Here is a 12769-nt window from a genome sequence, read left to right on the forward strand (position 1 = left end):
GCTTTAAAATCAATTTTTTTATGAACTCTGGATCAAATGACCATGATTAATATGACTGCAATTCTCATACATACATGCAGTTTCTTCACTTTAAGGACCTGGGAATTATGATAAGGTGATAAAAGGGTACTGTTAATACCACAAACCAAATACCACCAAAAAAGACTGGAAATAAGATGTGCACTATCGTTTGGGAATGAGGAGCATGGGCGAGGCAGACAGGTTCATGGAAACAAAGAGAAAAGGAGATTAGCAGAAGGAGGCAGTGAAAGGTAGAAGAAAGACTAGATTTGTTTATTAAATAGATGAATCCTTTATATTACACATGCTGAGATCAAAATTGTAATTAAAAAACCTTGCCTCTATTAACAGGGATCAACAGCAATATGGTTTTAATGTAATGTTACTCTTAATTTAAATTGTTATGAGTCACTGAATGGCAGCAAACTTCATAAGTTATTCATGAGTTCATAATACAATTAATAAATATAGAAAGATGTAATAGTATATTACAAGTATATTAGATTACAAGGATTAGTGAATTTCTGTGAGATCTTTATAGGAATCAAATGCTTCTGGAAGATGAAGACAGAACATCAACTGAAATCTGATAATTACACTTTAGACTTGTAAGACCAACAACCTATGTATGATGTATGAAAAAGACAAAATACTTTATTTTCATATAAGATAAACCATGTTGATCCATGCAGGGAAATGCAAGTTATCAGTCTTCTATACATTGTCATTATTTATTTTAAACCAAAATCAGATGGAAAAAGCTTTGTAGATCTGCGGTAACGTCCCTAAGAATAGAAACACACAAACAAACATATTTTTTTTAGCATGCAGGCTCATTTGTTAATGTGTGTGTGTGTGTGTGGGGGGGGGTAGGTACTCCAAAGTGGGAGTGTCCACTCCACTGTCATATAAATGGTCTTCCTCTTTCTTTGACAGAGTTTGGCGTCTCTACCAGTTTGCTAGGCTATACTGCCATTTGTCCTGCTCCCATTTGCCTCCCCCTCTCTTCTAATTGTGTGCGGCTGCAGAAACCCCTCTAAACAACAGCCAAAATGGAGGCCATCAAAAAGAAGATGCTTATGCTAAAGTTGGACAAGGAGAATGCACTGGACCAGGCTGAACAAGCTGAGGCAGACAAGAAAGCAGCTGAAGAGAGAAGCAAACAGGTTGGTTATGAACACAAGTGCAAATCACATGTCAAAAACCTAGAAGAGCATCTTTTATCAACAGGCTAATCAAACTGGGGTTATTCGGTATATGAGTTTTGGAAGCAGACAGTGATGGGGTTTTTTTTATTAGCCATTCATACTAATGATGACTTCAAGTGAGGCTTTTTCTTTAATTTTCAAATTAAACTCCTGTACTGTATAGATTATACAGTTTGTCAGATAATTTTTTTACGCGTTAATTTGTTTTTTGGTCAGAAAACTGACTACCTGATGTATATTTGGAGAACCATCTGAAATTCGAGTAGATTATCTTCAAACTATTTTAAATTATCGCTTTGGATGATGACAATCAGATGATTCGAACAAATAATTTTCCACAGGCCTACAACTAAGACCTGAACCGAGTCTGTGTTTGTGCCTGTAAGACTGATTTTGTCTGAATCCAACTGGTACCTCTGTATTTGAGATAGATTGTTTTATATTGGATATATACAATCAAAACATGCACGAGGTTCAGCTTTAACTGTGTAAGCATTTGATGTTGCAAAGTGGCAGGAAGTGGTTTCATGCACTTTCTTTTAAATCATTTTTACAAAATATTTGGTCATACAGCTGGCTTAACAGCTAGATCTGTTCACACTAAAATTGGCATGTATTTAAATCTGGCATTATTATTGGGTCTGAAAGTCCACTTGGATCCACTAGACATATTGACACATAGACCCGTTACCTGCTACAACAGGACTTTACCTGATTCATTCAGAATAAGAACAAATTTAACATGGCCCAATCACAAATGCTCAGTCAGATCACAGACACAAGGAGCTGAGTTGACTCCTGAAGATTTTAGTTGCATGAGACAAAATGTTTTCAGATCTGACCAAATTTTGCGCAACACAAAAGTCTAATAGCTATTTTTCAAAAAGTGTGTTCTCAGAGTTAAATGATGGTTATATTTTATTAATTTGATTGGAGTTTATTTAATGTTTAGAAATATTTGCACCGTGGTCATGACGCTTGATTTATATTATTTCACTAGTTTATACCAATTGCACTTTACTTGCTCTAGAAAGTGTTCCATTCAGATAACAATAAGTTGCATGTTATTATAGGCAGAGGAAAACCAAAGCAGGTACCAAGTAGCAGTCATTTCGGTACTAAATTCATTGTTCAAACAGAACAAGGACTGTGGCGTGTGTCCCCTGGCTGTGTGGCTGGCAGCATGTCAGTAGAGAATAGTGTATAAAGGTCAATATGAAAACAATAAATAATTTCAGCAATCATAAACTGCTTAATTGCCTATGATATTGAGTTGAATAACTTCTTACCATGTCTTTACCTTAGATACATTTACATTATTATAACAGAACACTACAATCACTGCATTAGGTATATAAAAATCTTTCAATCCATTTTCAGTGTCATATTGCAGCCGTGCAAATTTTGTTTTTGATCTTCCACACCATCAGCATGAAGATGAAATTCTGCAAATGCAAAAGAAGCTGAAGGGGACGGAGGACGAGCTTGACAAATATTCTGAGGCCCTGAAGGATGCCCAGGAGAAGCTTGAGGTTGCCGATAAGAAGGCTGCTGACGTAAGTGACAATTCTAAAAGTGCAACATGCAGTAACTTAGGTTAATTCAGACCCTTTACTTCATATTGTCAATTCTTGACCAGTAATTCCAGAGAATAAAGCATACTCTGCATACAATAGACCCAAATATACTGTAAAAGGCACATTTCAGAGGGGATACAGTAGTTGGTTGTACACCTTTATTTCTTCTTACTATGATTTTAATATAAATTATTATAACTGCAGCACATGGTAAACCTCTAAATATCCCAGACTCAGTGTCTTCTTATACTAGCATACAATATAAGGCTTGGACTGAGGCTCTGTTCAAAGCTGTGATAATGCCAGTGTAAACCAATCCTGGCTGATTCATCACTTCTCCATTGCATTCCATTCTCATCATGCCCTGCATGGACCTCTCAGCTGTCGTGGGGATTCAGAGCCCTATTTTGGCCATGATGTTTGCCACTCAACCTTGACTGTGAGCTTAACAATGGTCCAAGTCCATTTTAGGTATCATCCATTCCTCCTAGGTCAACTTACCCCCTTTGGAGAGTGACTCAATTAATAAATTATTCCCATTTATTAGTTTTTATTCTTAAACACTGAGTAAATTCTGGGTCATCTGTCCTTGCTGAGAAATTTACGTTAGGATTTACACCCTTCTATCATGTACTAACTACAGCAGTAGGCATATAGGGCACAGTTCTGCCCCTGGAGAATGTGTATACTTACAGACAAATAAAGCACAGACATATGTCCAGGGCAAACAAGCTTACAACTAGTAAATGTAACACTCACCCACAAATAACTAATTACAATAGCACAACTAGAGGACAAGGCACTAAACTCTAACATAAAAAGAACCTTACCGATCAAGTAATATTTTTGGTTGAATGCTAATTTGAATGAAAAATTAATACCCTAATAATGACGCTCTGTAAAGCATGCAGGTTTTATTACAGGAACATACGTAGATGTGACCCTTTCATTTTATTCCCTGATATTACCATGGATGTTTCTAAATGCATATCTTATTTATTGTCCTACTATAGTCTAGATATTTTTAACTAATACACTTAAAGAAACAAGTGCACTGAATACATTAACTGCTTTTGGCTCCAGCCAAGTCAAACAGCTGACTGTATTTACTGTGGGGCTACACAGGCTCACTTTCTTAAAGTTGCAGTGTGTAGAATTCAGTGACATAAAGTGGTCAAGTTGCATGTTGCAGCTGAATACACCTCACCTCATCCTCCCCTTCCAAACATGAAAGAGAACCTGTGGTAACCATCAGTTTTCATAAAAACCTAAAGGGTTTTTAGTTTGTCCAGTCTGGGCTACTACAAGAAACATGGCTGCATCCATAGAGAGAACCCCCCCCCCCCCTATTTTATATAAAATTTCTGTCAATAGATCCCTTTCACCTAAATCTTACACATTGGACCTTTAACGTTCTCAGTTTTGCTGTATTTTTTACGTGGAGTTTGTATGTTGTCTTTATGTCTTTGTAGGTATTGTCTGGTATTCCAGGTGTATAACCACAGTCCACAGACCACAAAAGGGTTGGGTTAAATAGAGAATCGAAATTGACCATAAGTGTGAATGTGAGCATGACTGATTGTATACCTCTCTCTTGATCTGTCCAGGGTGTACCCTGCCTCTTCCCCAATGTCAGATGGGCAGCTGAAATTGTACCTATACTTTACTTATATATTCTGACCTATACTTTACTTAATCAGTCAGTCAGCACCATGTTTATCTGTGTTCAGGCTGAAGCAGAAGTAGCTTCCTTAAACAGACGTATCCAACTTGTGGAGGAAGAATTGGACCGAGCTCAGGAGAGACTGGCAACGGCTCTTCAGAAGCTGGAGGAGGCTGAGAAGGCTGCTGATGAGAGCGAGAGGTGATTCTTTGCTATAATATAGAAAATATTACAGTTTTTAACACAATCAGCATAGTAAGACAAGAGGTAAATGTATCCTAAGGAACAATCACAGTGTATGTATACTCCATTAATCTGTTAACAATAGTCACCTATTTGCTCCAGGCCAGCTCCAAGCCATGTTGGGATAATAAAATTAGGGGTAATTTATTTACAGGCTGAAAGTTATGGTTGATCAGTGTTTAACCACATTAGTATCTGCACACACCTTGCAGATGGGTGCGGTCAGAATCAGTAACCATACCAAGCATGACCTGTTAAAAACTCAAGCAAAATATAAGACATTTTAGCTTGAAGAACACCACTTGCTTCTGGGTGTTCGAGGAAAATCAATTCATCCACCACTGCCTCGAATTCACAGACCCTTTGGAAAAAAAGGCGAATCTATGCTGGGTCCATGTATGGTCAGTTCGTTCTATCACAGTGTAGAGAGCAGGTGGACTCAAAAATGCAGGAGTGAGTTCAGTAGAAAAACAAAAGTGTCCTTTAATAAAAGGCAAGGTTCTTACAAAGGCTAAGCAGAAAAACACTGGGATTAAAAGGAACCTTGAGGCACGACGAAGGAGAATGACGAGGAAAGGGTGAAAGATGAAAGGGAAGCACAGAGACTTACAGTATATACACAGGGGAGGCTGGGATAATTGAACACAGGCGCTACGCAGTTAAGCATTTAAAACAGTTGAAGGGGACATATTATGAAACTTTGTAGTGCTTCTACACGTTAATTTGGGTATCTAGCATGTCTACGGCCGGGCGTCTCTCCCCGGAGCCAGGCTTCGGCCCACCGGGTTCAAAACGATATGGTTGCAAGATTGTATCTTCGTATCCAGTAGCCATATTTCTACAGAGGTAATGGATAGCTAAAAATCTGGGCGCTTGTATCTCGTGAAGGAGGGAGGAGGGGTGGGGGGGGTGGGGTAAAAGGGTGCTGTTTTAAATTACATTGTGGTATTTTGACCAAAATATGTTTCAGACATTTCATTAAGACCCCAATGAACCATATCAACTGCGGTAAAATGGGCATAATATGTCACCTTTAAGAATGCTAGAGAGTAAAAACATCAAAATAAAACAGACTTAGTCTAGAGTTTAAAGGCATTCATGAGACCTCTGGGAGAAACAGCTTAACACAAACCTAAACGAAAGGACACAGGTAAAAATCCATCAACCAAACATAAGCAAAATGTCCACAAAGAAAAAGTGTCCAACAAAAACCCAAAACTCTTTATCTAAGAGTTGTGACATTCCAATTGTGCAGATGAACAGGGAATATCTTTAAGATTGAAAGAAATGATTTAAGTTACTTTAGTTCTTCAATTTGCTCAATTTCCCTCCAGATCTTTTCCATACTCACTGAGCACTAGATCAGAAACACTTGCTTACTTCCAATCATCTTATAAGAAAATCATGTGGCAGCAGCGCCACTGTTTTTTTGAGTTTATTCAGAATGGTGCAAAATACTAAAATAAAACATAAAAAATCTCCAGTGAGCAGCAGTTCTGTGGAAGGATACACCTTCTTGGTGAGAGAGGTCAGAGGACAATGGTCAGAAAGGTTGGAGCTGACAGAATCTCAGAAGGAATTACACATTCAACATTGAGGGATGGTCTACAACAGCAGAGAGCACAAAAGGTTCCAATGCCAAAAATAGAAATCTGAGGCTGCTTTAGACACAGACACTGGACAGTTGAAGACTGAAAAACAAGCCTGAATGTGGATTTCTACTGAGGCTGCAGATGTTACGCTTAGGATATATGAATCGATTCATGCTGCCAACTGCCTTCTATCTGGGTGAACTTCTCCTGACAAAACATTTTTGGAGTTGCAGGGGTAAACATCGTTGCAGCCATATAAAGTTTTACCATCCATCATCCATTCCTACATTGCATCTATGTGCATTATATCGCTATCATACATCAGTCATACACTGCTGGCACAGAAGTCAGGGGCAATTTGGGGTTCAGTTTAATGTCCAAGAACACTTTGGCACGTGAAATGGGGGATCAGCCAGCTGACCTTCTGGATAGTGGACAATCTGTTCTCTTACTGAACCACGGACAAAATTAGCTCAAAATGACTGAAAATGTCTTGGCTCTCCTTTTTTCCTGTTTCCTGGGATTTTAAAAAATGTTTAAACACTTGATTGATCTTGATCATGGTTGTGTATGTAGAGGCATGAAGGTGATTGAGAACAGGGCTTTGAAAGATGAGGAGAAGATGGAGCTCCAGGAGATCCAGCTGAAGGAGGCTAAACACATTGCAGAAGAGGCTGACCGCAAGTATGAGGAGGTGAGCTTAAGTTATTGGCCTCTTGAATCTTCAGTATCATTCTGTCTCAAGGTGCTGAATGGGAAGCTATAACAACCCAGTCTCAGAAAGGAGCTTTTTTCTGCACGTTCAGCTGCAGTGCTCCCAGCAGTATTGAAAAAATTATAGCCATATAGGCCTAACTGGTATTACAAATCTACTCCATAGGCCTCAACTAATTACCATAGATAATTGTTAAGTAGCATTGATAGTTGCCCACATAATAACTTGGTGGAGTCCAGAGTGAGTGAAGATGTTTTAATATGTGATGTATGAAATATAATAATATACATCATGCCTTTGCCCAGGTGGCTCGTAAGCTGGTGATTGTAGAAGGAGAGCTGGAGCGTACAGAGGAGAGGGCAGAGCTGGCTGAGGCGTGAGTATATCAAGTCGCTTGACAGCTATTGACAGCTGCTTTCGACACTTCAAGTCTTTAAACATGAGTATAGTAGGTCACAATAATACACAGACATTTTATTTTTTGTTTATATATTTATGTTGCTTTTTGCTTCTCAGTCACAGGTCAGGCTGTTAGTCTTCACTTGACAAAGGAAAATGCTTATGTTCTGCTCACTTGGGATATCTCATTTAAGATGCATTCAATAATTTGTTTAGCATTTTAAAGTTTGTAACATTTTCAACCTGGGTTTCATTTCCCAGTGTAGATTGCTCACCAATCCAGTGATTTGGAAGTGTAGTGGGTGGGCACATGAAGGTACATACCTCTGTCCCAGCAGCATGTTTCTCCTAGTGCTTGATCAGAATCAGAATCAGAATCAGAAAGGATTTATTGCCAAGTAGGTTCAACCTACCTGGAATTTTCTTTGGTGTATGCATTTTTTCAGCAGTGGATAAATTGAGATCTAGTTAACACACTGGCAAAAAAAAATTCTGCATGTATCATCTTAGTAAGCATTTATTTTATTAATCATTCAAGGTTAAGCATTGGACTTGACTTTAGACTTGGTAATCCTTGACTGGGGACTTCTCTATCTTTACTTATTACTTGACTCAGGACTTCAATGTTACCTTACTTGTTACTTGACAAACAATGTCTTGTGTCCCACCTCAGTTGATAATTATGATCATTCATTGCTACATGCTGCATAACGTGTACATCTAGTTTTAAAGCTCCAGTATAGTACAGTATTTATTTAGATGTTGTTCTTCTGTTTAGTAACATTTTGAAAGCATGACTCTTACACGTAATGTACTTTAACTTTTAATTACTTTCACTAAGGACCTGAATTCTGCTAACAATTTGTTTTTACAGTGGTCACTTAAACTCTACACTGTTTTAAATAATCAGATGTTTTTTCATCTACATGCACCCCCAAAATAAAATAAATAAATAACCAAGTAAATGTGCTGAACTGGAGGAGGAATTGAAGAATGTCACCAATAATCTGAAGTCTCTGGAGGCCCAGGCTGAGAAGGTAGGACAAGGAGACCAGCATGGTCCACAATGCTTTTATTATTCTGTGTATACTGGTGAGGAACAAATTAAACGGTTAATAAGTGTATTCAATTTGAATTGAATTACCTGAATGCAATTTTAGCTGGGGTTACTTAGTATACATAACATATCATTTAGCTGATGTTTTTATCCAAAGTGACTAACAAAAAGTGCATTTAACCATGAGGATACAAACCCAGAACAGCAAGAATCATGTAAATACACTAGCTCCAAAAAAGCCAAATCTCAAAGTGCTACATGTAAGTGCAATATATAAGTGCAATTTTCTTTATTTCTACTTTTTGGTTCAAAATCATTAAATGTAACCCAGAGAAAATATGAATCACTATGGTTGTATATGTGCCTAACTTTGCTGGTTGGTCACATGAAGTGTTTTTGTACCAAATTTTTATGTTGGTTAAAAAAATCCTAGGAGATATGTTTAAATTATAAAAACAATACTGTACACAGATACATGTCCTGTGGCTAGATACAAGGTATATATTAAGGGACTCCACGTGCCTGTTTAACAATATTATAATTTAAATACAAATATAATATTTCTTTAAAATAATTAACAAAGAGTTACAAGTTTATATATAAATTGAAAAGATGTATATGAACGGGACTAAGAAGCATGTTCATTTTGAATGCAGCACACGTGCCAGTGTTCTGTCTGTCAACAGATAGTTGTGCTTTTTGAAGCAAGGTGTCCCTCTCTTACCTTAAACTCATAATCATAATCCAGGGCTTTTCAGAATCACATGTCATGAATAGAGGTTACAGAGATGTAAATGTGTGTTTAATATAGAAATTGATATGGAGACTAGTGTGGAATCTGTTTGACATAGATTTGGATGTAAATACTGTTCTGTCTCACCACAGTACTCTCAAAAGGAGGACAAATATGAGGAAGAGATCAAGATCCTGACTGACAAGCTGAAAGAGGTGAGTTGTGTCACTCCTAATACATATTTTTTTAAAATTTAAAAAATGTATTGAATAACTTTTTTAAACCAACTATTTATTTCTTACACTAACCTAGGGATATATTACCCATTGAGTTATGAAGTAACTCGTTCAAGTTATTAGATTGTGTTATGGGCGATCAGGAGTATAACAGTTTTTAACTGGTTATGAAACGGTCTTATTTTAATATTGCTGCCTCTTTATGACCTAGAACAGCAAATGAGACAGTCACAGAGAAAATTTGCCTTTTCTATAAACTATTCTTAATGTCTGTGGTGGGGTCAGATCAACCGAAATCAGAGCAACATTTTTACTGCAGAAGGTTTGGAAACCCTATATTTAGGGAGAGGAAACAGAACCAGGGGGAAGCGAGCCTGGCAACACGCTTGGCTTAAGGCTAACCCATGCAGACCAGTGCTCCCGAGTCTGTTCCTCGCCAACTTGAGGTCCGTGTGCCCAGGATTCGCTCTCTCACTTTGAATTTGTAGATGAGAGAGACAGTGGTCTGAGAAGATGTAAAATGATGCAGTCCTTGTTTTGTGTAATATCATTATATAGTCTTTATTTCATAAACTATATAGAAGACTATAAAAGACAGTAGATGGCGTTAATGCATCTTGATGTATTGCCAATATACCAAACAGTGAAGAAGAATGAGTATATTACGGTAAAAACAATCCAAAGTGAGCTGCAGTGTCACAGTTTTCTTGGTGTGTCTTGAACCCGCAACATGTTTGTCTTTTTTTCACTCCTTCCAAAATAACAGACAGTGGAAACACTATCGCGTCATTAAAAAATGAAGCCTAAAAAAAAAACCAGTTAGAAGAAAAATGGAGAAGAAATGCAAAGGAGGCGCAGATAAAAAACAAAAGGCCCTTCAGGGAAATACTGCCACAGTTTTGTGCCAGTTCCCACTAAAAACAAACAAGTTCAAATTTCAGTTCATACAAATGAAAATGAACTCTACAAAGTGCTGTATACTGTGCTGCCAAATGTGTTAAACTTACTGACATGTTTGCTGCAGCAGGAACATTTGGCTGAGAAAAGGGACTGTGCTTTGGGTATGATTTAAAATGCTAGTCGCAGACAAAGGGTCCATATACCGCTCGTAGAAGGAAGAAGAAGTTAGTAGTCAACATCTGCTATAAAATCATTGTTTTTCGCAATGGTTTCAGTGCATTGTTCCCAAGCGAAGAAGCTGAAGAGGAAAGGACCTGCACCCTAAAAAAACTTAATGGGTGTAAAGTCTACAATGTAAACCCTCAATTCATATTATGTGTTCTTAATGTAAATCCGTCCTACACTCCAAATTTACCCACTTGTGCGTATTTTGTTTGTATGATGTATTAGCATGTGCTGTGTTATTTCAGGCTGAGACCCGAGCTGAGTTTGCTGAGAGATCTGTGGCCAAGCTGGAGAAGACTATTGATGATCTGGAAGGTACAGCATTGATTTGGATAGTTGTGCACATGTACATGACATAATCTATAGCAACACAACTATATATCAGAATGTTAGATTTGTTGTAGATTGGATGAGAGTGCAAGAAAAGTGACAAGTTATGTTGATAAATTAAAAACATGCTGTTCAATGTCAGTTTAGTAAAATTCCTTTTTGCTAGTGAATGTAAATGTATTCAACTGACTCGCGTAGAAAATTATAATTATAGTAAGAATATAATGTGATGCAGTGGTTAGTATTGTCGCTGCACAGCAAAAAGTTTTCGGTTCAAATCAAAGCTTTCTTTGTGTAGTTTGCATGTGAATAAATATAAAATAATAACTAGAATTTTTATAACACCTTTCATGTTTCATGCTTTACATGTTTTAGCTGTTACTGCAAGGGTTTTCTCCTGCTTCCTCCCACTGTCCAAAACATAAAAGTTAAAACACATAAATTCACACCCGTCTGTAGGTGAAGACGGGTGTGAATTATGGTATTTTGTCTCTTTATGTTAGCACTGGGATACACTGGTGATTTGTCCAGGGTGTACCCTGCCTTTCCCAAAGTCAGCTGGGATTGGCAACAGCTTCTGCTGCGACCCTTAAAATATCACTGATGATTGGATGATAAAGATCATTACATAATTGGATGTATAGATGGATGGATGGATTGATGAAATTGATTGTTTTTACATCTTCCCTTGGTCTCTGTGTGAACCAACAGATGAGCTTTATGCGCAGAAGCTAAAGTACAAAGCCATCAGTGAGGAACTGGACCACGCCCTAAATGACATGACCTCTATGTAAGTAATGATTAAGTATATGTCATTTGTAAGTGAGTAGCAGGCCTATTGAGCCATACATCACAATACCAACATTTTATGCACATTTGAAGATGAACCTAAACAAAGGTTAAAGATCTCTCTCTGGTTGTATGTTGTAGAAAGGATGTTTTATTTCCATCATCTAACCACAGACCCACCAACTGATGTCACGGAGTGTGTCAGTACACACCCTCAGAAAGAAAAGTGTCTCCAGTCAAAAAATGTCAAGTCAATCAATCAAAAAAAGTGTATTAAAGTTTGGACTTTATTGAACTGCTGTATTTAAAAACCTAGAGCAAAACGGGTCTCATGCATCTGATCTGCTTTGTATAGAAAAACAAATCAAAATATTGTAGTTTTCAACTAAATCAGTAAATCCAGTGAATTAGAGACAGAAGGGATGATCAGAAATGTCCTTGTGGTGTTACCTTGTGATGTAAAGGTGTTATGAGTCATGATTAGTTGAGACATAATCCTCAAGGTCACCTTTTCCTTCTTGTGTTTCCAGCTAAAAGTCCTGACGCTCTACAATTCTGCCAGGTCTTGCTCCAAGACTCATCCTTTTACTGCTGAATGCCATCTCTTGGCTAATTTTGTTCTCAGTCTGCAATGTCCGCCAACCACCCCCTACCTTTTTGTCTCATTTATGTTGTTTTATTCCTCATCATTTATGTGTGCCTGTTGTAATGTTTTAACTACTTTCTCAATGTCTCTGCTGACCTTCTCTGATCAACTAAATCTGTCATTCAGTGTATTTCTCTTTACTGTTATTTACCAGTATTAAACAACAGAGAAAATAAATGTTTCAGTTAATGAATCTCCATGGCTGTTTAGTTTTTTTTTACAATTATAACAGTAACATATGAAGGAGTATTGGGACAATATTTTAAATAAATAAAAAGGAAATCTTGTGAATATTTTAAGTTGGCAAAAATAAAGTTGTAACATTACAAAAAAATACATTATATTAAGAGATAAAAGATAATTTAGTTTAGCAAATAACCACCACGCATACTAACACTCCAGGTCCAAATCAACATACCAACATTATCTTGTCGG

At 37.4% G+C, this 12769-nt stretch overlaps 1 protein-coding gene across 3 annotated transcripts; it reads left to right on the forward strand.

The window, feature by feature from the left end:
- Positions 1-1073: 1073 nt before the first annotated feature.
- On the forward strand, positions 1074-11693 carry LOC133025904 (tropomyosin alpha-3 chain). Of its 3 annotated transcripts, none has more exons than XM_061092694.1 (9): positions 1074-1187; positions 2660-2785; positions 4537-4670; positions 6881-6998; positions 7325-7395; positions 8380-8455; positions 9361-9423; positions 10815-10884; positions 11611-11693. In XM_061092694.1, exons 1-9 carry the CDS (start codon positions 1074-1076, stop codon positions 11691-11693), a joined length of 855 nt encoding a protein of 284 aa, XP_060948677.1. The 3 variants fall into 3 exon arrangements, with proteins under 3 accessions (XP_060948677.1, XP_060948678.1, XP_060948680.1); XM_061092695.1 differs by having other exon boundaries at positions 2660-2761; positions 4639-4670; XM_061092697.1 differs by having other exon boundaries at positions 2660-2710; positions 4588-4670.
- Positions 11694-12769: the final 1076 nt, after the last annotated feature.

This window comes from Limanda limanda, chromosome 19 (assembly GCF_963576545.1).
Source record: "Limanda limanda chromosome 19, fLimLim1.1, whole genome shotgun sequence".
Taxonomy (NCBI): Eukaryota; Metazoa; Chordata; class Actinopteri; order Pleuronectiformes; family Pleuronectidae; genus Limanda; species Limanda limanda.

Excerpts from the sequence above, each read along its gene's own strand:
- LOC133025904 (XM_061092694.1), top strand. The coding sequence starts at position 1,074 with ATGGAGGCCATCAAAAAGAAGATGCTTATGCTAAAGTTGGACAAGGAG. Across the intron at positions 1,188-2,659 it reads CTGAAGAGAGAAGCAAACAG|CATGAAGATGAAATTCTGCA; the intron begins GTTGGTTATGAA and ends CCACACCATCAG. Across the intron at positions 6,999-7,324 it reads CTGACCGCAAGTATGAGGAG|GTGGCTCGTAAGCTGGTGAT; the intron begins GTGAGCTTAAGT and ends GCCTTTGCCCAG.